The sequence below is a fragment of the Heteronotia binoei genome, chromosome 5, assembly GCF_032191835.1.
Source record: "Heteronotia binoei isolate CCM8104 ecotype False Entrance Well chromosome 5, APGP_CSIRO_Hbin_v1, whole genome shotgun sequence".
Taxonomy (NCBI): domain Eukaryota; kingdom Metazoa; phylum Chordata; class Lepidosauria; order Squamata; family Gekkonidae; genus Heteronotia; species Heteronotia binoei.
The window spans coordinates 26,558,506-26,583,023 of record NC_083227.1 but is presented as its reverse complement, the minus strand read 5'-3'; the positions used below and the strand labels follow the sequence as shown (position 1 = coordinate 26,583,023).

The window sequence follows — 24,518 nt, the reverse complement described above, 5'->3', positions numbered from 1 at the left end:
TGAAACAAATAGTATCAAGGCACCGGAAGGCTCCAGGGATGTCTCCTGTTTAGGGAAACCAATCCCAGTAAACAGTACCCCTTGGGCCTTCTTCCCCCTTGAAGAAGCAAGGTAAGTATAACAAGTTTGGTGTAGTGGTTAAGTGTGTGGACTCTTATCTGGGAGAATCGGGTTTGATTCCCCACTCCTCCACTTGCACCTGCTGGAACAGCCTTAGGTCAGCCATAGATCTCACAGGAGTTGTCCTTGAAAGGGCAACATCTGATAGAGCTCTCTCAGCCCCACCCACCTCACAGGGTGTCTTTTGTGGTGGAGGAAGGTAAAGGAGATTGTGAGCCGCTCTGAGATTCAGAGTGAAGGGTGGGATATAAATCCAATATATTCTTCTTCTTTCATCCAGAGAAGAATCACAGTTTTTTTTCTGGCTCTGTATTCCAGCTCACCGTGACAAGCGTAAGGTCAGTCCCTGAACAGCTTTTGATGGCTACTAAGCATGTGAGGAGATATACCCACCCAAAAACAACACCCTGGCATAGAGTGGGATTGTGTCAGGGGTGCAGTTCATGTGTGGGGTTCAGTCTACTTCCTGAACCCTCTCTAGGCTAGGGTACAAGGGCTGCTGAGATGAAAAGGATCTATTTACAGTGCTTCTTGGAGTGATTAATTTACAGTAAAATTGCTTTGGGTTGTTATTACACCTCTTCTTCGTCATCTTATGAGAAAAAGATTGTAATCCCTTGGTTCCCAATAGTTACCTTTTTAACCCAGCAGGAGATTATACCAAGTGATCTCATGTACCAATCATTAATATACTTTTAAGAAATATGTTTCTATTTAGTTTCTCTACTATTTTCCAGGAAAAAGAATTTAAGCTAAATTTAAGGAATTCAAAATTATTTTCACCTTACTGTTTATACAAAAAAACTGCAAATTTTAATGGTTAATTTTTATCTAATAAAATCTGTTACTCTAACAAGTCCTCTGTTGTGTAATTTTCAATGTATGAAGGACTGTTGTATTATGGTTAAAGAAAGTTCAATACAAATGTTAATTGAAAAAAAAAAGATGAAAAGGATCTGGGGGAGGCAACAGACTCTACGGAATGAACCAGGTTGCCAAATTTGGGTTTAGAAACTTGGAGCTGCAGCCTGGGGAGGGCAGGGTATAATGGCACAGAGTCTACCCTCCAAAGCAGCCTTCTTAACACAAACTGATCTCTGTAGCCTGGAGATCAGTTTTAATTCCAGCCTTCCGGTGCCTTGATACTCCAGGCTCTTCTTGAACACTAAGTAACACAACAAGAGAACCACAGTGGTAGGTAGCAAGAAAATAAAGCACAAAGCTTCCATGATTACCAGCCTCAGACACTAAAGAAACAATAACAATATTATTGAAAGTTTAGTGTATTCAATGTAACATAAAGCACAGACACAACTCAGTAATTTAGGAAACAGAACATCCCAAAGTAACCATCAGAAATCAAGTCCAGTTTTTAAAGCAGTCCAATGCTGTTTCCTTGATGAAAGGTCTGATGTAGCCCTGGAGAAGGATGATGAGTGATGTCCAAGTAGATTCAAACTTATGCATTAAGTTGCTCACAGTGAGTTGAAGTTTGGAGACTTGAATTTCTTGGCGTTCATACCCTTGTATCTGAAATCGATTACTTGATGCTTGAAGAAGCAATTGTGAAACAAGGCAATAGTACATCCTTGTCGAATAACTGGACTGCTGGCTGCCCTAAAATTTGAATCGACTTGGACATCACTCATCGTCCTTCTCCAAGGCTACATAAGACCTTTCATCAAGGAAGTAGCATTGGACTGCTTTAAAAATTGGACTTGATTTCTGATGGCTACTTTGGGATGTTCTGTTTCCTAAATTATTGAGTTCTGTCTATGCTTTATGTTACATAGAATACACTAAGCTTTCAATAATATTGTTATTCTTCCTGAACACTGGCATCCCTACATCAGGGAGATGGTAGATGGGGGGAAGGAACCAGCCACAATGCCTGGCATTCAGGCCATTCAATCAGCATCAATCATTCACATTTTTTTCTCATCTGGGACTCCTTTCTGGGCCTCCTAGCCACCCAAAGGTGAGCTTTGTATCCTTGCTGGCATCCCCTTAGCGGGACCTGAACCCATATCTCCGGTGACCGTGTCCTTAGGTTTCTCCCTGTTGTGTTGCCTGGAGGAGTGGGGGGGATGTACCTCTCTCACCTGGCAAAAGGATGCCATTTCTCCCAGGAAGGAAGGAGATGCAGGATGGAGAAGCTGGCATTGTATTACAGCTGCCTCTGCCAAATGAGCTCTGGAGTGATGGGGCAGGGGCGATGCGGCTGGAACAGCCATGTTCCTTCCCTGTGCATCCACTCTTCAAAACAGTGCTGCAAATGGGTACTTGAACTGACAACCGTGGTTCTTCCTGGTGGGATTACTCTAGGGGTCCTGTTGGTCATACTACAGTCCTCACAGTATGCCCATGTACCTTTCGTTCCTTCTGACCTTGTTTGTGTGGCAGGCAGAAGGCTGATATCAGGTGTATGGCCACATCAGCATACGATGCCTGCCTTTGCCTATCAGAGGGAAGTCACCTCATGCTTTGATTTGTGGGTGTTGGTGGTGTTTCTCTGTACACTGCTGGCATCACTAGGCTTTCTGTACTTTGGCAAAAGAGTTTTTAAAATATTCCTCTCTTCTGATGGGCTGGACACCAGCTGGCAGCCCCAGCCCCACATCTGGGTCTGAGGATGGGGCTGATTCCAGTGCAGGCAGGAGTTCCCTTCCCCCATCCTGCTTTCTTTCTCGTCCAACTCAAAAAAGGGCCTGCTTTTTGTTTGCTTGGCAGATTAAAACGACCAGCAGCAGAATAGTCTCATACGTTTAACTTTTCTTGTACTGAGAGGCACTTTTTAACTACCGCCCTTCCCAATTGCCCTGATATACTGGAGCAAAAACTGGTGCCTAGTAGAATTGTCAACCTCCGGGTGGGGCATGAAGTCCTCCCAGAATTGCAACCGACCTCCAGCTGGCAGATATCAGTTCTCCTGGAGAAAACGGGAGCATTGGCAGAAGAACTCTTACTGCTTGGTTCTCCACCCTTCTCTTCCCATACTTGGCCTCCCACCCTCCTCCGGTCCAGAAATTTGCCATCCTGCGGCTGGCAACTCTATGACAACCGTGCCTGAGCATAATCCTAGCCTCCCACCCTCCCAAGATTTAAAAATTTATCCGCCCCTTACTTCTAAAAAAAACTTACTGGAGTCCGGCACCACGACTTTCCCCGGGGGTGTTTATCTGAATCCCTTCTTAGTCTCTTTCCTAACTCGGGAGCAAACCCCGCCCAGGAAAAGAGCCTTTCCTCCCCACCCACCCCCCACTCCTTGCTCAGCCTCTCTAGCAAACAGCACTGTGGCTTTAACCCTATCAGTGCTGCAGACAAATGAAAAATGACGTTTCCTGTCCTCGCTGAGAAGCTTCAGCCAGGCTCCTGTCAGTGACATCCTATGTAACTCAACGGGGCTGCTCTGGAGTAACTTTTGCACGGGGCTGCGCTCCCAGAGTATCCCGAACTGTTCAGCCATCCAAGGAAGAAGACTGCAGCTTTATACCCCGCCCTTCTCTCTGAATCAGAGACTCAGTGCGGTTTACAATCTCCTATATCTTCCTCCCCCACAACAGACCCCCGGTGCAGTGGGTGGGGCTGAGAGAGCTCTCACAGCAGCTGCCCTTTCAAGGACAGCTCTAGTCAGAGCTATGGCTGACCCAAGGCCTTTCCAGCAGCTGTAAGTGGAGGAGTGGGGCATCAAACCCAGTTCTCCCAGATAAGAGTCCGCACACTTAACCACTACACCAAACTGGAAGGCTGACGCTGGCTCCCTGTTCCTTATTTTGCATTTCCTAGTTATTTTAATTATTTTTTTAAACCCCCATCTGTTATTTGGACCGTAACACTCAATCGAGGGAGGGGATTAGACTTTGTTAGATGATCCTGTTTTGAAAATAGACAAATATTGATCAATAACTTTCTATTGCCATGGAGAGGGAAAACAGGGCCTCGGATCTGGGCAGAAAGGGCCCACCAGGGAGTCTTGAATAAGATCCATGGGATGGGACAGACCCCAGCTTCCGAGAAAGGAGGCTGGCTTTGGACCCTCCACTTCAAGTGGTTGTCTTGCCCAACAGAGGGAGGAGAAAGGAGGACAGAGATCCCTGCCTTGGAAAGAGAAAAACAGCTGGCAAGAAAAAAAACCGGGAAAGGAGCAGGTGAGAGAGAGATCCCTCCTCCCCACACGCATCCGCAGGGCCTGCCCTAGACTGTCTGGCCTCCTCTCCAGGCTAAACATGCCCAGCTCCTTCAACCTTTCTTCATAGGACTTGGTCTCCAGACCCTCACCAAACCCCTCAGTTTGATATCCACTTTGCTGGATGATGCAGTGAGTGATCTATGTATTCAAAATTTTTATTAGTTTTCCAGAAAAAATAGAGGGAACAGGGAAAAGGGAGATAGAAAATTAAAGATACAAAAATCAATACTAATATAGTCTAATCTGCATGAAAATACTTCTTTATAGCAGCTATTATCAGATATTATTATCGCTTTAAACTATATCATCAAAACCTAAATGCAATATTTTGGCAACTGTAAGTCTTCATTTAAGTTATCTATTTAAACTTACATTTCTAGTATATATTCCTGTCTGTCTGTCTGTCTGTCTATTAGCATAATATGGATTGCAAGAGACAGGAAATAAAAGTTCACACCAAAGAATCTTAAGTGTCTAACCAGACATATAACTTCACCCAATATATACTTGCTTTTTCCTTAGATTTCCCAGCAAGCAACTGGGATAAGTAGTCCATCTCAGCCGTTTCCAGTATTTTCCCCGTCAAGTCTGATCTCGTGGGGTTTTCTTGAAGTTTCCATTTCTGTGCCAGAAGAATTCTAGCTGCTGTATTAATATGCACCAATAAATGTCTCATCTCTTTTGTATAGACCTATATGGTCTAGGACATGCCTACCTTAGGGACCGTCTCTTCCCATATGTTCCCCAGAGAGTACTGCGATCTGGCTCCCAAAATCTGCTCATAATCCCCGGGCCAAAGGAGGCCCGGTTGAAGTCAACCAGGGACAGGGCCTTCTCAATAACAGCCCCTTGCTGGTGGAACCAGTTACCGGAAGAGGTCAGGGCCCTGCGGGATATTGGACAATTCCGCAGGGCCTGTAAGACAGTCCACTTCTGGTTGGCCTATAACTGACCGGCACCAAAACTACCAAAATACTGAAGGAAGTTTATAGATTGCACATTGTTGGATTGATGTACTGATTTTTTAATGTTTTTTAATGTTTTTAATTTCTTCATTATGTAAATTGTTATTGTATTTAAAATTTGGTTTTTATTGTTAGAATCTCTGTGTTTTAAGCCGCCCTGAGCCCACTTTGGTGGGGTAGGGTGGAATATAAAATAAAAAAATAAATAAAAAAAATATAGTCACTAGGGTATATGTTCAATAAAAATAATTCTGGTTTAAATTGAATCTGTGTCTTCAAAATTTTCTGCAATAGTTCGTGTACCATCTTCCAATAGTCTTTCAGCACTTCACAAGTCCACCACATATGGTAAAACGAGCCAACATGCTTAGCACATTTCCAACACATATTAGACATATTAGAGTACATTTTACAAAGTTTTTGTGCAGTTACATACCATCTGTAAAACATCTTGTACAGATTTTCCTTAAAGGCTATTGACTTAGTTTAATATTAAGTTTCCATAACACCTCCCATTCTTCTAACATGGTATTAAGATCCACATTCTTAGCCCATTGAACCATGCAATCTTTTACAATTTCACCTTGCACCGTCATCTGTTTATTAAATTTGCAGATGATACGAAATTGGGAGGGGTTGCAAACACAGAAGAAGACAGAAACAGGATACAGGATGACCTTGACAGGCTGGAAAACTGGGCTAAAATTAATAAAATGAATTTTAACAGGGATAAATGTAAAGTTCTGCATTTAGGTAGGAAAAATCCAATGCATGGCTATAGGATGGGGGAGACTTGTCTTAGCAGTAGTATGTGTGAAAAGGATCTAGGGGTCTTAGTGGATCATACGCTGAACATGAGTCAACAGTGTGATGCGGTGGCTAAAAAGGCAAATGCAATTTTGGGCTGTATCAACGGAAGTATAGTGTCCAGATCACGTGATGTGATGGTATCGCTTTACTCTGCTCTGGTAAGGTCTCACCTGGAGTATTGTGTTCAGTTTTGGGCACCACATTTTAAGAAGGATATAGACAAGCTGGAACGGGTCCAGAGGAGGGTGACAAAGATGGTGAGGGGTCTGGAGACCAAGTCCTATGAGGAAAGGTTGAAGAAGCTGGTTATGTTTAGCCTGGAGAGAAGGTGGCTGAGTGGTGATATGATCACCATCTTCAAGTACTTGAAGGGCTGTCATATAGAGGATGGTGTGGAATTGTTTTCTGTGGCCCTGGAAGGTAGAACCAGAACCAATTGGTTGAAATTAAATCAGAAGAGTTTCTGGCTCAACATTAGGAAGAACTTCCTGACCGTTAGAGCGATTCCTTAGTGGAACAGGCTTCCTCCGGAGGTGGTGGGTTCTCCTTCCTTGAAGGTTTTTAAACAGAGGCTAGATGGCCATCTGACAGCAATGAAGATCCTGTGAATTTAGGGGGAAGTGTCTGTGAGTTTCCTGCATTGTGCAGGGGGTTGGACTAGATGACCCTAGAGGTCCCTTCCAACTCTATGATTCTATGTTGTAAATATGAGTATAATTTAGTGATTAGTTTTTCTTGAGGACTCAAAAAGATTTTGTCAAATGAGTATTGTTCCATATTAAAATCTGTTATCTTATATTTGGCATATCTGGATTCCACTTGTGTTCTCAACCACCAATTCATTTTAATGTCCATCTCTTCTAGCTCTTTCTTGGTTTTCAGTTGATTATATTTTTTCAACAATTCTTCATATCTATAGCTCTGGTTTGGTTTTATAAGGTTTGGGAGTGTAAATGCTTCCACTGGGGACACCCATTTCGGAATTTTCTGATAAATTCTCGATTTTAGCCATGTCCATGTGTGATAGAAAGTTTTCCAAAACCAATGATTTTAAAAATAAGAATGCCCTTCTAGTCCTTGGTACCATAAATGCGCATGCCAACCTAAAGTGAGATCATGGCCCTCTAACAGTAACTGTCTCCTGTCATTCAATAGCACCCAGTCTCTTACCCAGGTCAGCACCGAAGCTCTATAGTACAGTTGCCAGTTGGGGAGGCCCATGCCCACTCTTAATTTAGAGTCCTGTAAAATCTTCAGTTTAATTCTTGGTTTTCTCTTTCACCAGATATAGTCAGAGACCATTTTATTCAATTCTTGGGAAAACACATTAGTTAGGAACACTGGTATAGTTTGGAAAAGAAATAACAATCTTGGTAAAATGTTCATTTTTACTGAAGCTATTCTTCTCACTAAAGATAAATTCAAATCTTGCAATTTTCCCAAATCTTTTTAAATCTTTGAGCAATTTATCATAATTGTCCATCTTTAAGCTACTACGTTTGTTTGTAATGTATATGCCCAAGTATTTAATTCTTTTCTCATAGGAAAATCCTGGTTTTTGTTGAAGTAATTGAATTTGTTCTGTCGTCATGCTCAAAAATGTTGTTTTGTGATAGTTTATCTTTTGTCCTGCCAAGTTGATTAATCTTATTTATCCAATGGTCAATTGAGTCTATTGGTTGCTCTAATATACAAACCAAATCGTCTGCAAAGGCTCTCAATTTATATTGTTCACCCTTGATCAATGCTCCCTTAATACTTGAATCTTCTCTTATATCTCTAAGCACAGAATGAAAAGAAGTGGTGACAGTGGGCGGCCTTGTCTTGAATACCAATTGCTTCTGTTAATTCACCATCACCCAGTGAGTGATCTAATAATGCCCATTGTTTGCATCAGTGAACCATGTGACTCTTATCATGCTGGCTTGTAGCGCAGTGAGGACTACTTACCTTGACATCCAATTTCCTGGATGACTTATGAGTCAGTGCTCAGAAGGTGACTGAGGTCCCAATGCTAAGTAAGCTTACTTCAGAGTAAGCCTATATTAAGTTTCTCCTTGACCTCCAGGAATCACACAGTATGTGCTGAAAGAGATGCAGTTTGGCCACCCCTGGTATAGGTCAATGCTGGTTCAGTTGCAAACATATTAACATCTATTTATGAATTGGACTCTGTGAAACTGTCCCGTATTTTATCAGTTTTTAAATAACAGTGCATTGAACCTATTTTCAAACGTTTTATTCCCACAATTGATTTCTACCTGACAAAGCTGCACACACAACATGTAGGGGTTGTATAATTATTAGATTCTTTTCCCTTTACACCATTTTGTTTTCTTCTTTGTTTTATACATGCTTGGAAAAATCTATGCTATCAATTTCCATTTATTTTATTTTTTGCCTCATATAATATAGTGGGTTCAATGCAAGGAAGAGGCGAGGTGGTAGTGATCATAGCTCTTTATTGCAGTACAGCATAGTATAGGACTGCACTCGAAGACTGGAGAACTGGGACAATGGGGCCAACTATATACACTTCAGGGTTCCCGCGCCTGGATGCCATTGGATAGGGGAGGGATGGTGGCTCAGTGGTAGAGCATCTGCTTGGTAAGCAGAAGGTCCCAGGTTCAATCCTCGGCATCTCCAAAAAAGGGTCCAGGCAAATAGGTGTGAAAAATCTCAGCTTGAGACCCTGGAGAGCCGCTGCCAGTCTGAGTAGACAATACTGACTTTGATGGACCCAGGGTCTGATTCAGTAGAAGGCAGCTTCATATGTCCATCATTCAAACCAGCAGGGGGCCCATGATTGGAGCAGGGCAGCAGGGGTTTGGATCTTACTGCCTGTTGTTCCCAAGTCCCCAAGCTCAGTCCTTATGGCTCCAATGAACCAGGCAGGAACACCATTACATATACACATTTGCAGTTCACATACACAACAACTCACTAGACTTTTTTGCAGACACTTTCCCCTTATTCTTGTTCATTTGCTTTGCTATTGTCCTCCTTCTTCTAACAAGGGGGCACACCCTCCCTTCCATGCTCCTTCATGCAGATTCCAGCCTGGTCAGGCAAGGCCTGCAAAGTTCAGCCCTTGGGATTTATGCTCTGTTACCCTGACCTATTCCACTTTTCCTAGTTGTTGGCTGTTGATAGGGTGGCCAATCCCCAGGTGAGCAAACCGGAAACTGCAGTGTACTGATTAGTAACAACTAATTATTATAAAGATTGCTATATATTAGGAGTATTTTTATGCTTTGTTGTTGATTTATATGTTAAGTGGCAATTTTATTTATGTTAAAAGTTCCCGAATATAAAGACAAGCGGCCAGTGGAAGGGGTGAACAAAACACAGACTGAACCTAGGACCTGTGTAGCCGCCGCACCTGCCGGATTTCGGTCTGCTACCCAAGCAAGAAGTGGCACACAGAGTGGTACTGTCTACGTCTTTCAACACAAGGAGTATATAAGACAGTGGACTTTTGGTACCATCCTTTATAATAATTGGAGCAGTATTTGCATTTTGATTTGTGCTACATTCAAGAACATTGATAAGAATTGGTTTGTAATACAATACAAAAGGAAATTGTTCAGCATTCGTTTGCATTATAATTTCGCAGTGGTTTATTCTAGTTGTTACTAATCTCCAGGTGGGGGCAGGGGACCCCCAGGTTTGGAGGCCCTCCCCCCACTTCAGGGTCATCTGAAAGCAGAGAGAGGGGAGGGAAATGTCTGCTGAGCACTCCATTATTCCCTATGGAGACCAATTCCCTTAAGGCATAATGGTGAATTGATCTGCAGGTATCTGGGGCTCGGGGGGGGGGGGGGTGCTCTGGGACTGTTTTTTGAGGTAGTCACCAAATTCTCAGCGTAGCATCCAGCGCCTCTCTTCAAAACACCTTCCAAGTTACAAAAAGATTGGACCAGGGGGCCCAATTCTATGAGCCCCCAAAAGTGCCCCTATCCATTATTTCCAAATGCAGGGAAGGCATTTAAAAGGTGTGCAGTTCCTTTAAATGTGATTGCCAGAACTCCCTTTGGAGTTCAATTATGCTTGTCACAACCTTTCTCCTGGTTCCACCCCCAATGTCTCCTGGTTCCACCCCCAAAGTCTCCAGATATTTCTTGAATTGGACTCGACAACTCTATTCAGATCCTACATTTTGAAACATTCCTGTAACTTTTATATATGATACACAAATGCTGTTTCTCACAATAACCCAATAACTGATATCTTGGCACACAACCAATCTAAGTGTTGCAGGGAAAATAAATATTACATGGTTATCAGACTTCCACCTGGGGTTTCAGCCTTACTCAGGTTCACTGGGCTGGAAGGGATCTGGCTAGAACCAAGTCTTGGTAGGAAGAGAAGAAAACACAAGCATCCAATAATCGATTTTATTGAACCTTAAGTGAAATAACAGCAAACCTCAGAACATAGAAGTTAAAACACAGTGTACACTGGATAACCTTAAGCTAAGAAAGAGGATTCTCTTGGCCACCTTTCAGCGGTCCCATACAATGGAACATTGACAATATTTATGCCTTTTTGCAAGATAAAAAGGCATACATCAAATGTTCCCATGGGAATGTCATGAGTGCAACAGTCGCCAGACCCTTTTCCTTGATGGCACCATAAATTTTGCCCATCAGCTGGTTATCAGACAGGTGAAAAGCCTCTGGTCAGAGCACAAAACTGAAAGATTGTAAGCTATGTGTGGAGGAGGAGGAGATGATGATGGATTTATATTCTGCCCTTCACTCTGAATTTCAGAGTGGTTTACAATCTCCTTTATCTCCCCCCAGCCCCCCATAATAGTCACCCAGTGAGGTAGATGGGACTGAGAGAGCTCTCTCAGAAGCTGCCCTTTCAAGGCAGCTCTGCAAAGGCTATGGCTCACGTAAGGTCATTCCAGCAGCTGCAGATGGAGGAGTGGGGAATTAAACTCAGTTCTCCCAGGTAAGAGTCTGCTCACTTAACCACTACACCAAACTGGCTCACTATGAGCTTTTTCACACAGCCTAAGTATTCCGGTATAGCAGCTGGCCAGTTACTGAACAGTAACGGGTTTCTGCTGGCATTTCAGACAGACCCGATTCAGTAACTGGCTGCTACCGGAATACTCTCACCTTTTCACACACTCCCGCGGCTGTCCCGGTAGTGAGGCATGCCTGAGTCGTCACAAACAAAGAGCAGCTTCTTCCACTTTTCAACCCCTCCTTCCGGGTTGAAATCGCTATGCGGTGCTGTGTGAAATGTCCAGTATCTAACCCGGGAGCAGTTTTCGCGCCGTTTTTCGCCCGCCGGCGCGCGCGATCTCCAGCTTTTTTTTTTTTTTGAACGTCAGTTTAGATCGATATAGCGATATATCGCTATATCGACCTGTCAAAACAGCACCACCATAGGGATGGCTAGGCTCCGTTGCAATCCCTATGGTGGTGCTGTTTTGACAGGTCGATATAGCGATATATCGCTATATCGATCTAAACTGACGTTCCAAAAAAAAAAAAAAAAGCCGGAGATCGCGCGCGCCGGCGGGCGAAAAACGGCGCGAAACCGGCTGGCGCTGGTGGAAGCGAGATAAGAGTGGAACAGTGTGAAATGGCTCGCTTCAATCACGCTTCAATCACGGAACCCTACCGGGGAAAAAAACATGTGTATGAAAACTCCCATCGCTGTCTCGGATTACTGCAAGCGGCACAATACCGACTCCCTTCCGGTTTCCACCGGTAAGTGTGAAAAGGCCCTATGTCTGGGGAGGAATTCAGCAGCCAGGCTCTACCTATGTAGAAAAGACAACAATTAGGAGAGTCACAGACAGAGGATAAAGCAACAGACCAAAACCGTGAAGAACCAAAAATACCACTCATATAATATAACAATGAGGTTCCTTACCCATAGGAAGAGTGGACATGTGAGCACAAGCACTTTCTACTACAAGCACTTTCTATCTTTCAAGTCTGGATGGACTTTAAGGACTTTATACAGCTTTATATGTGTTTATGAACTGAAATATTGAAGTTATGGTTATAAACAGGTGTGGAAGTCTAAGTATGTAAGATTCATTATTATATTATATGGGTGGTATTTTTGGTTAGTCACAGTTTTTGTCTGTGTAGGAAAGACAGCAATAGCCATACTGCAATGGTTTATGGGATAAAACCAAAGTCTGCTTTTGCTACTATCTGTTCAATATACTTTCAACATAAATGGCCAAGTCTCCCTTAATCCAAAATTCTGCCACACGATTTTACCAAGGCTCCTGGAAGAAGTGAGTGCTTTTTGTGTAGAAAATGCCCAGCAGGAGCTCATTTGCATATTATGCCACACACCCTGATGTCACCACGGTTTCACACAGAGCTTTTTTGTAGAAAAAGCCCAGCAGGAATTTATTTGCATATTAGGCCACACCCTCTGACATCAAGCCAGCTGGAACTGCATTCCTAATCAAAAAAAGCCCTGGTTCTAAGAAAATAATGAAGAGCTAAAACTACATATTTATTCTACAAGTAGACTTACATAAAACAAGGGGCAGTGGCTGCCACAACAGGTAACAATTACAATAGAGGGAGGGTTGAGGCTAATAGGCAATTAACCTCTTTTCTACAATCTTGGCAGGAAAAAACTGAACTGATTAGTCAAACCAAACACTGGTAAGTTAAAACCATCCAATTAAAACACAAGATAGGCTCTGAACCAGGTTGTACTTCCTGGTCAGGTCTCTGCTGGAATCAAAACAAATCTGTTAACCCTATAATGCCTGACATTGAGATCTTACCATATCCCAACAATATTCTAATAGTGAAGTTTGCCAAATGTGAGCATACCTAAATGCAGTGACTGGAGCTGTGAAGGGGAAGACCTTTCTACAAACTGAAAAATTCCCCAGTTGCTGAAAAATCTGTAATATATGATAAACAGGGTTTTTAAAAAACAACATATAATAAAAGGAGCATCTGTAGCATCAAGAAATGGATTCCCTCAGTGGCTGTTTCTAGGCAACCACAGAATTTCATACTGGGTAAAAGGCAGGGAGAGGACAGGATTGTGCTGATGCATACTGGTGGTCTTGAAAATATGAGCAGGGCCAGCCCAAGGGCACAGGGTGCCCCAGGCAGACTCGCCAGCCGCCACGCCCTGCTGCCCCCCTCCGCAATGCCTCCCCCCTCCCCTTCTGCACCGCCCGGGAAGGGGCAATGGAATGCCGCACCTCCTGGCCTCTTTAAAGGCCCCTCCCGCTAATCAGCTGATTGGCGGGTAAAACACTGCCGCTGCCCCCCTCCCTCCCCTCTTCTTCTGTGGCGCCGCACTCGCCGCACTCAGAGGAGCGTGGCTAGAATTGGCCCTACCCACTTAGACTCAGCCCGGGCCTCTCAGTGCTCTCATTTCCTGCAGAAGTGAGGCAGGAGTGAAGCCTCATCCAGCACTCTCTTAAGAGACAGCACTGAGAGGGGAGAGTCCAATTCGGCCCCCCCCCTCGCGGTGCCCTAGACAAATACCTAGTTTGCCTAGTGGACGAGCTGGCCCTGAATATGAGAGTCCAAGGCCATGAAGGGCTTTGTACATAAAAGCCAATACTTCCATTCCTTGCATGTAATAGTCAATACTCTAAATTGCAGGTCAGAAAGAGTTAGCATGGCAGATAACCTGAAGTAGCAAGTTTCACAGAGGAGGGCAACCACCAAAAAGGCCCACTTTCGAGTAACTACTTTGAGCCTTTCTGAACCTCCAACACCTGAGAATTTGAAGAAAGACCTTCATCAGAACCAGCTATTCCTGTACAAGTTCCCCCTCATAAAGATTCTCTGAGGAACGTTAAGGTTGGATCTGAGCCTCAGGCTTTTGCCACACACTGAGCATTGATGAGGTTCCTCCGTGGGCAGACTTCCCTGATGCTAAAGAAGAAGAAGACTGCAGATTTATACCCCGCCCTTCTCTCTAAATCAGAGACTCAGAGCGGCTTACAATCTCCTATATCTTCTCCCCTCACAACAGACACCCTGTGAGGTGGGTGGGGTTAAAAGGCTCTCACAGCAGCTGCCCTTTCAAGGTCCACTCCTATGACAGCTATGGCTAACCCAAGCCATTCCAGCAGCTGCAAGTGGAAGAGTGGGGAATCAAACCTGGTTCTCCCAGATAAGAGTCCGCACACTTAACCACTACACCAAACTGGCTCTCCGCTGATCCTTCAACCCAGTGAGCCCATCCTTATTCTTGCTTTCTTCCCTGTGGGGTCTATTTGAGGTTTCAAATATGACTAAAGCTCTTTTCACATTCCAGGCATTTATAATATGTCTTTCTGGTTAGGATTAAATTTCTGTGTAGATTCAAGCTCTTTACAACCGTTTATATCATTTCTACACTTTATATACTCTGTCATTGTTTTTTAGGTGTGAAATAGCAGGAAAGCTCTTTTTATAGGTTAAGTAGTTACATCATTTCCCCTTGTGTGGGTTTTTAGATGTTTTTGAAAAGACTTACTCCACCCAAATCTCCTTCCACACTCTGAGCACTCAAAAGGTTTCTCCCCTGTGTGAGTTCTTTGGTGCAATTGATATATGCCACTCTGACTAAATCTCTTTCCACACTCTGAACATTCAAAAGGTTTCTCCCCTGTGTGGGTTCTTTGATGCTGCTGAAGACTGCTACTCTGGCTGAATTTCTTTCCACACTCAGAGCATTCAAAAGGTTTCTCTCCTGTGTGGGTTCTTTGATGTTGCTGAAGATGGCCTCGCCGACTGAATCTTTTCCCACACACTAAGCATTCAAAAGGTTTCTCCCCTGTGTGAGTTCTTAGATGCTGATGAAGATGCCCACTCCGACTGAACCTGTTTCCACATAATGGGCATTCAAAAGGTTTCACCCCTGTGTGGGTTCTTTGATGCATCTGAAGAGAGCTATTCCGGCTGAATCTCTTTCCACACACTGAGCATTCAAAAGGTTTCTGCCCTGTGTGGGTTATTTCATGCTGCTGAAGTTGGTCCTTCCAGGTAAAGCTCTTTCTACACTGTGAACATTCAAAAGGTTTCTCCCCTGTATGGGTTCTTTGGTGCAGTTGAAGATTCCCCCTCGCACTGAATTTCTTCCCACAGTCTGAACATTCAAAAGGTTTCTCCCCTGTGTGGGTTCTTTGATGCTCCTGAAGACTGCCACTCTGACTGAATTTTTTTCCACACACTGAGCATTCAAAAGGTTTCTCCAGTTTGTGAGTTCTTAGATGAACCTGAAGATTGCTCTTCACAGTAAATCTCTTTCCACACTCTGAGCATTCAAAAGGTTTCTCCCCTGTGTGAGTTCTTTGATGCTGCTGAAGACTGCCACTGTGACTGAATTTCCTTCCACACTCTGAGCATTCAAAAGGTTTCTCCCCCGTATGGGTTCTTAGATGTTGCTGAAGACTGCCACTTTGACTAAACCTCTTTCCACACTCTGAGCATTCAAATGGTTTTTCTCCTGTGTGGATTATTTGGTGCCGCTGAAGATGGCCACTTCTACTGTATTTCTTTCCGCACTCTGTGCATTCAAAAGGTTTCTCCCCTTTATGGGTTCTTTGATGACGCTGAAGATTGCCACTCTTACTGAATCTCTTTCCACAGTCTGTGCATTCAAAAGGTTTCTCCACTGTGTAGATTTCTTGATGCTGTTGAAAAGTGCCACTCCAACTCAACCTCTTTCCATTCTCTGAGTATTCAGACGATTTGTCCCCTCTGTGGATTCTTTGGTGCACAAAGAGCTGTGATCTGTATTTGAAGCACTTTCCACACTGAAAGCAGTTATGTGCCTTCATTAGGTTGTGCTTTGAAAAATATGTATTATCTTTTCTTCCAATAGAGAATGTCATTCCATCCTCTGAGGAGATTAATGTTTTCTCTCCAGAAGGAACAAAGTCTGATTTCTCTGATAAGCTCTTCCCACAGTGTGAACTCTTATAAGATTTCTCACCTGTATGTGTTCTTCGATGTCTAATTAGTTCTGCTCTACAAAGGAACCTCTTTCTACACTCCAGACATTCATGGGCCTTCCTTCCACGGTGGATTCGTAAATGGATATTATATTGGGTTTGATCTGAGAAGTTCATTCCGCACTCCAAACACTCATATGTTTCCTCCACCATGTACATTATTTCACAGATATCCTCCCCTTGGTGTGGGATGGATTCATCCCTCTTCTGGACTGTGTGGCTTCCTTCCTGCCTCTTGGGTCTGCCTTGAGTCCTGAAGTTTCCTCTCAGGTTTTCATTCTTCACCACATCTGGTGATAGAGGATGCAATTCTTCCTCCTCCTCATTCCTCTCATCATTCTCTGCTTGAATAATGAGAGAGATCCTGTTAGAACTCACACAAGAAGGTCTGATCTGCTGTTGAATTTATTTCTGCACTCTAAATATTTCAGTGGTTTCTTCCTGATGGAATAAATAAGAGGTCTAATTGGGAGCCACATAAGAAGCCAAACCACCAGTGAGGCACTGGTCACCAATGGGTGTACAGTTCCTTTATTGTAACTTCTTTCCCACCAAACTGAGTAGCTGATCATACCTTGCCCCAGCCAGGCCCTCCAATAAAGCCATTTTTATATTCTCCCTAGCAATCCCATCTTCACCCTCCTCTGTATGTACTTTAAGGGAAAAAGTTGGAAAGAATGACTCCCCCACTGTTCACATTTGACTTTCCGTCAGGGGTGGAATTCTAGCAGAAGCTCCTTTGCATATTAGGCCACACCCCCTGATGTAGCCAATCCTCCAAGGCTCTTTTTTGTAAACTCTTAGAGAACTGGCTACATCAGGGGTGTGTGGCCTAATATGCAAAGGAGCTCCACCCTTGTTTTCTGTGCAGCTCTTTTGATTCTCTGTCCTTGACAATTCAATACAAGACATTATCATGATATCCAGTCTTGTGACTACACTGAGAGTTTCCTTCCAGTTGTGAAAAAAAGCCATGAGAAGCTTGTTGTCAGCCTCCCAAAAATATGTTTTTTGCTGAAGAAGAGCTATGATCTATAAAAAATGAACCTCTCACTTCAAAGCCCCCATAGTTTTTGGAAGATATGCTAAGTTTTGGAGAAGGGTTCCTGGTAAAACTTTAAGGCATCCAGGTGAAGGCAGTGGAAAGTGTTCATGAGTCTTTGGCCTCTTCCACCTTGGCTGTTCTTAAGCAACTGGCCACCGTTCCTGGAATATCCAGTACTTAAGGATCCTTAGCCCCTCAAGACCACAGGCTAGGCCAGAGAAGGAACTTCTGAGTCTCCCAGATTTCAGGCCCGAGAATACCTCCCTCCTTTCCCAGAATTCAAACAAATCAAGAATTTTTAAGTGAGGCAGAAATCCTCCTTGCCTATTCCTTGCTCATTCCTTTAACATAATCATGAAGGATACTCACTTGCAGCCAACTCATCTTGGTAGAAAATACTCTCTGGAGATCCCCTTGAGAAACTCTCTGGCCTTCCTTCAGATGAGAGACCTTTGTCTGTCTCCACCATAGTCTCTCTTACATTCCATGGTTCTTTGGCACAGAGAAAGAGAAAGTGATCATTATATGGAACACAAAAGAAATCCAAGAAAGGATGGAGACTAGGTCAAGATCAAGGCCCACAACCAGAATCTGCGCAAGGGGGATGGATCCATTCCAGATTACACTCAGAGTAGAAGGCAGAAATCCCATCTGTGGGAAGCAGGGGTGGAATTCTAGCAGGAGCTTCTTTGCATATTAGGCCACACCCCCTTGATGTAGCCAATCCTCCAAAAGCTTACAAGGCTCTTTTTTGTAAGCTCTTGGAGGATTGGCTACATCAGGTGGGTGTGGCCTAATATGCAAAGGAGCTCTTGCTAGAATTCCACCCCTGGTGGGAAGTTTTCCTGGGAGGAGGATTTAGATTTGTCAGGCGCTGGGGAACTTTCTGGGACAAGCCAAACTTACACAAAAGAAACAGGCTTCACTTGAACCAAAAGAGAACCAGACTGCTGGCAATTAATATCAAAGGGGTGGCAAAGCAGCTTTTAAACTAATCCCAGAGGGGAAAAGCTGATAGAAGATTGGGAGTCTCCAGTAGGGGCAAGTCAGTCCAAAGGCATTACTGCATAAGCACTCAGGGTAATATTGATAGGAGCCACAGGAGGTGGTGACCACAAGGTATAGATGGAACTCTCTGTCTGGGGCAAGTGATGCTGTCTATTCTTGGTGCTGGGGGGGAGCACAATAGTGTGAGGGCTTCTAGTGTCCTGGCCCCACTGGTGGACCTCCTGATGGCACCTGGGTTTTTTTGGCTCTGTGTGACAGAGTGTTGGACTGGATGAGCCATTGCCTGATCCAACATAGCTTCTCTTATGTTCTTAAGAGTGACAGAACTTGGGAGTGAGGGCTGGATGGCAACTGAGGGCCATGTGTGGTGACTCACGGGCTAAGGGAGGCGAGGGTTAATGGAGAGGGAAACACATTATAGTGCCTGTATGCCAATGCTAGAAATCTCTGAAGTAAGATGAGGCAGCTGGACTGCTTGATGCTCGCTGACATGTCAGATGGAGGAGGTATCTCAGAATTCATGGTGAAATGGCAAGGTGGCAAATGAAGTTCAGTGTTGGTAAGTCTAAGGGGATACGCACTGAGACAAAAAATCCCAACTTCAGGTATTTGAATGGGGTTTGAACTTCTAAGTTCAATGGAGTTTGAACTTCTAAGAAAAAAGAGGAAAAAATATCTTTGGGTCACAGTGGGTATGAAAGTGTTGATCCAGTGTGCTGCAGTGTGGAAAAAAGGTAAACTCTGTTTTTGAGAAAGGGACTGAAAATAAAACCACTGATATTCTAATGCCCTTGTATACATCTCTGGCATGCCCTCATTTGGAATATGGTGTACATTTCTGGTCACCATATCTCAAAAAGGACATTGCGGAGCTGGAAAAAGTACAGCAAAGGACAACCAAGATGATTAGAGGATCACAGCACCTTCCCTATGAGGAAAGGCCGAAGAGTCTGAGGCATTTCAGTTTAGAATAGAGACAATTAAAGGGGAACGCAAAAGAGGTTTATAAAATTATGCTTGGGTGGAGAGAGTTTATAAAGATACATTTTTCTCCCTCTCCCAAGATTCTAAAACTTGGGGCTTCCAATGAAGCTGATGGGCAGTAGATTCAGGACAAACAAAAGAATACACAAAGAGTGATTAAAATGTGGAGCTGTCTGCCAGAGGCTGTAGCAATGGTCACAGGTAAAGGCAGCTTTAAAACAGGATTAGACAGATTCATGGGGGATAGGTCTATCAGTGGCTCCTAGCCACAGTGACTGAGAGGAACCTCCACATTAAGAGGCATCTCAGTGCTAGAGGGCAACATCATTGGAAGGTTTCAGCTTTCATGCCCTGTTGTTGGCTCTCCAGAGGAACTAGTTGCTGGACTAGATGGACTAGATGCTGGACTAGATGGACCATTTGATGGACCATAGAGCCAGTTTGGTGTAGTGGTTAAGTGTGCGGACTCTTATCCGGGAGAAACGGGTTTGATTCCCCACTCCTCCACTTGCACCTGCTGGAATGGCCTTGGGTTAGCCATAGCTCTGGCAGAGGTTGTCCTTGAAAGGGCAGCTGCTGTGAGAGACCTCTCAGCCCCACCCACCTCACAGGGTGTCTGTTGTGGGGGAGGAAGATAAAGGAGATTGTGATCTGCTTTGAGACTCTTCGGAGTGGAGGGCGGGATATAAATCCAGTATCATCATCATCACCACCATTGGTCTCATCCAGCAGGGCTATTCTTATGCTCACCTGTTCCTATGTTCTTAAGGACATGTTGTAAAAGCTGACAACTGAGAAATTAGGCTGTGGCCCCTTCCAGAATCTTTCTGAGGGCTTCTCATCCCTGCCTGGGCCTCAGGTCAGGACACCCTCTCCGGCTTGAGTGATGACCACAACACTGGCCTCAGTTGGGCCAGCCAGGGGGCTTGGGTCAGTCTACCTAGCCACGCTAAACATCGCTTTCACAGCCAGCACAGACCTGGAGACCCCTAGCTTGGGGGGGGGGGGGGGGGAAGGGGAAATAGTTGGGCAAGTATAAAAAAAAACGTATTGCTGTTCAATATTTTCATTCATGCCCCACTCCAGTGGCAGCAGTTTGCACCTTTGCCACCTATGAATGATCCTTACCAAGAGAGGTCACGGTCCCATAGTTCTCCAGCATGACTTCGCTGTGCAGAGCTCTTTGGCCTGGATCCAGCAGGGCCCACTCTGCCTCGGTGAAATACACAGCCACCTCCTCAAAGGAAAAGGGACACTGAAAGAAAAAGCAGACTCCCTCATCAGAGATCATGCCAGGCAGAGAAGGCACACTGGGAAGAAGCAGTTTGGGAGGGTTCAGGATCCCCTGGCAGTAAGAATGTTTGTTACTCAGACACTTCAGGAGCAACTGCAGGAACACTACCCCCCACCCCAAGAAAAAGGGGGGACCCAGCCTGTTTCCCTCTTATCTCATCTACCTGGAGTGGAGGTGCAGAAGCCGCTTCCACACTTTTGCAAAATCGATGGCTCAACACCATTTCTTCACTGCCTGAGAGGGAGACAAAGAAGGAAGGAAGGAAGGGTGTTAGCCTAAAGTGGCAGAGCTCATTAGCATATGCCACTCCCCCCAACCACAAGCAACCCGATGCAAGAAAGGAGACCCCTGGGCAAGTGAGGCATGCTTGGGCTGGCTAGAGATCCAACCAGCCTAAGCAGGCCTCTCTTGCCTGGGGCTCTCCTGGGCTGCCCACCCCCAGTCAAAAGGCCAGTAAGCCACTTGCCTCCCAAAATCACATAAGAAGTGGAGAAAGGGTGGTGTGGGCTTCTCCAGGGTTTAATGAGGGCTGCTGGGGGTGTGGCAGAGCCCCTGGTGGCTGGCTGGCTGGCTGCCCGCTCTCCTAATTCAGAGATTGTTATGCAACTGCACCTACTATTCAATGGACAAAGTAGTTGGGGAGGAAGAGGAGGAACCCTCAGAAAGGTTCAGGAGCTGTGCTCCTGTGAGCTCCGGCTGAATCTGAGGCCTACTTGTTTGAAACCTACATCCTCTTCTCAGGGTTGTGAAACATTCCCATATATACACTCAGCTAAATGTGTAATGAATTTTAGTAAATTGAGCGAAATTTAGTAAATTGTAGAAGAAAAGCACCAGGTGCCCATGAGCATGGGGGGCGGGGTTTGGTTTAGAAATTCTGGAGATATATTTCAGGCTCCCACAAGACTTGAAATGTGCCCGGTGAACTCTGGAGTTCAAATACATGAAAGTATCCCTAGCAATACTCCCTCTAAGCTGTGGAGTCTTGCGAGCAAAAATTCTACTGGCATTAAATTTGGGTGCTACTGTAGAAATTAGTTTGCTCTGGGGCCATTTTTCCTGAGCTAAGACAAAACGTGTGAGCTGCAGACTAAAAAACTGTGAGCTAGCTCACACTAACTCAGCTTAGAGGGAACGCCAGTCCCTAGTCCAGTGTCCTCTTTGTGACTTTGGCGCAGCAGGCTCCCCTGCAAAGCCTTTAAACAGGGGTACAAAAACCAAATTATTGGCCTCTGGCAACTTGTTTTAGGAGGCAGGCTGTCTCAGATCATGTGGGGGGGAGATGGGCGGGGAGACTTATGGTGACCCCACAGTTACTCAAGGCAAGAGAGGTTCAGAGATGATATGCCATTGCCTGCCTCTGCGTAGCAACCCTGGACTTCTCTGGTGGCCTCCAATCCAAGTATGAAACAGGGCTGACTGCTTAGCTGCTGAGATCTGATGAGATTGGGCTAGTCTGGGCTAGGAGAACATGAAGACTACGTTTATTCACTGTGGGCAGGTCTCATTTTGGGCAGGAGCTCACAGGAGCAGAGCTCTGGGACCTATAAGTTTTATTGTGCTCTTTTTTTCTTCCCTGCCCCTCCTCCCAAAAAAATATTTGCTTTTGGGCTCCATTTTTCAACCCCCCTGTGAGAATTTTGCTGAACTCTAAGATTTGACAAACTTTCTAATATTTTTCCCAACCAAACATATAAAGCAGACAGATGGAAGTCTTCACCATGCCACTGCGGCCACATAGGAAAAAGTAATTTAAAAAGTATGATGGGAGTAAGGTTTTATTATAACAATTATAATTCAAGAAGTATTTAAGGTAGATGCTGAGCTGATAAAATTGAATACACCTTCTGGTGATGTCAGGAGTATGTGGCATACGCAAACGAGTTATGTAAATGAGTTGTGCTAATGAGCTCCAACACCTCTTTTTCCACAAAATTATCCCTGACTGTGGGTAATAGCTGTAACCAAATTTGTCTTGCTTTTCTTTTTTGAGCCACCTTGAGTCCTTCTGATGGAAAGAAAGTGAGAACCGGGTTTGATTCCCCACTCCTCCACGTGCACCTGCTGGAATGGCCTTGGGTCAGCCATAGCTTTCATAGGAGTTGTCCTTGAAATAGCAGCTGCTGTAAGAGTTCTCTCAGCCCCACTTACCTCACAGGGTGCCTGCTGGCAGGGGGGCGGGTAAGGTAAAGGAGATTGTGACCACTCTGAGATTCAGAGTATAGGGTGGGATATAAATCCAGTATCTTCTTCTACAAAGATTTTAATTAATGTAAATATGAATGAAATTGCCTTCCATGAATCTGTCCGTTTCCCCTTCAAGTGAGTGGCCATCACTACACCCTGCAGAACTAAGCCCCAGAAGTCCATCTGTGTAGAGTGCAGAAGCATTTTCTTTTTTCTCCTACCCCAAACCTTCCACCCAACTACTTGACTAGGTGCCCCAATCCCATCTGGGCAGAATGCACCCTCACCTCTTGACAGGGCATCTTGGGCACACTCTTGGATCTGCATCCTCTGACCTTCCTCTGACGGAACTCCTGCCTCAGAGAACTTTGCTTCCATCTTTATGGACAGTCCCCACACCTGAAACAACAGTAAGACAGTCTAGTAAAATAAGGAATGAAACAAGATGAGGAGACGTTTCCTGTCCCACTCCCAGACTCCTCATCCCTGCATCAAGTAGAAGAGCTGGTTCAACCACACGGCCAAGAATCAGAGATGGGTTTTCTTCCCAGCCTAGTGCATTCTGTAGAACAGGAGTGGTCAAGCTGTGTTCTTTCACAGTTACTGTGTGGCTCTCAAAGTCCCCACAACCCCGTTGGCTGGCTTGGAGAAGGCATTTCTCTCTTCAAATCACTTCTCCAAGCCAAGCCAGCCTGCAGCTTGGAGTATGCATTCACAGTTAAAGTTGCTGTCTTTCCACCTCCCTTCCCTCCCTCCCTCCTTCCTTCCCTCCTTGTGGCTCTCAAACATCTTACATTCATGTCTTGTGACTCTCAGACATCTGACATTTATTTGATGTGGCTCTTGCATTAAGCAAATTTAGCCACACCTGCTGTAGAGGTATAAATATCTGGCAAGGAAGCCTTAGAATAAGTTGGTGGTTTGAACTGAGTGAAGAAAAAACCCCTCACCTGGTCTACCTGCCTCTTCTCCTCTGCCTGACTCAGGAGGAAACCTTCAGCCAGGGCCACCGCCTGAGAACTGGTCTCTGGCCCACATTCTCTGACCCAGCACTGCATTTCCTGTGGCAGGATGGCCAGGAACTGCTCCAGGATCACCAGGTCCAGGATATGCTTCTTGGTGCACTTCTCTGGCTTTAGCCAGCGGTTGCAAAGTCCATGGAGCTGGCTGCAAACCTCTCGGGGCCCAGCAGCCTCATGGTAACGGAACTGCCGGAAACATTGGCTGTGTACATCTGCAGTCATAGTGTCTTGAGTCAGGATCTCTGGCACAACTCTTTCCCAGAATTCAACGCCACTCCCTGCTGGGATGGGATGGGGATCTTTCCTTGATCCCTTGCTTATTCCAGTCCTTCTAGGTTCTCCTCTTCTGTCACCTTCCTCTTTCTTTTTGGTTGTCTCCAATTCCACTTGGCTATAAAAAGCAAATGATATAAAAAAAGCAGGATGAAAGCAGAAGAGAGTGGAGCTCTGTCACCAACCCTGATCAAGAGGCACCCCTAGTCAGATACTGTGGGACAGTGTCATTCAAGCTGAGAGATCATGAGGCCGTGCTGCTCTGGCAATAGGAAACTAAAACAAAAATGTCATTACATCAAATTACTTTCATGACCTTCATAAATTTGAATCCCCCAAACACCACAGGGCCTTAACTCTGGCCCATTTTAATGCCCTCCCGTCTGCCGTCCTTGGAGGGAGATATGCACATATTCCATATATATAACCTCTCTGCCCATGTCAGTCTGGAATGGCAGAAACAGAGGGGAAGGGGGCAGAGGGGTGTTTAGCCTCTTTGGGTAAGGGCACAGGGGCTTTTGGGGTGAGCAGAGGGAGGCAGGGAACCCCCAGGGAGACAGCAGATGGGGAGGGGAAGCTGGCTAAAATGTGAAAGAGCCCATCAGCATGAATGATCCTCCCCTCCCGATCATGCCTGGGACTCCATTGAAGAAGATATTG

At 44.9% G+C, this 24,518-nt stretch overlaps 2 protein-coding genes across 2 annotated transcripts in view; both read right to left on the bottom strand.

The window, feature by feature from the left end:
* LOC132571316 (gastrula zinc finger protein XlCGF57.1-like) overlaps window positions 1-24,518 on the bottom strand; it is a 397,476-nt gene that overhangs the window by 136,055 nt on the left and 236,903 nt on the right. The gene's annotated exons all lie outside the window — the stretch shown is intronic.
* On the bottom strand, window positions 12,562-23,970 carry LOC132571231 (oocyte zinc finger protein XlCOF6-like). The gene is made up of 6 exons (XM_060237959.1): window positions 23,514-23,970; window positions 22,851-22,962; window positions 20,540-20,610; window positions 20,211-20,337; window positions 17,460-17,582; window positions 12,562-16,389 (listed from the first exon to the last, which is right to left on the bottom strand). The coding sequence occupies exons 1-6, from the start codon at window positions 23,805-23,807 to the stop codon at window positions 14,507-14,509; spliced, it is 2,610 nt and encodes an 869-aa protein (XP_060093942.1). The 5' UTR covers window positions 23,808-23,970; the 3' UTR covers window positions 12,562-14,506.

Coding starts and splice junctions, on each gene's coding strand:
- LOC132571231 (XM_060237959.1), bottom strand. CDS start 23,807: ATGACTGCAGATGTACACAGCCAATGTTTCCGGCAGTTCCGTTACCAT. Junction 20,611..22,850: donor CCAAGATGCCCTGTCAAGAG/GTGAGGGTGCAT, acceptor TCTCCCTCTCAG/GCAGTGAAGAAATGGTGTTG. Junction 20,338..20,539: donor CTTCTGCACCTCCACTCCAG/GTAGATGAGATA, acceptor TTTTTCTTTCAG/TGTCCCTTTTCCTTTGAGGA.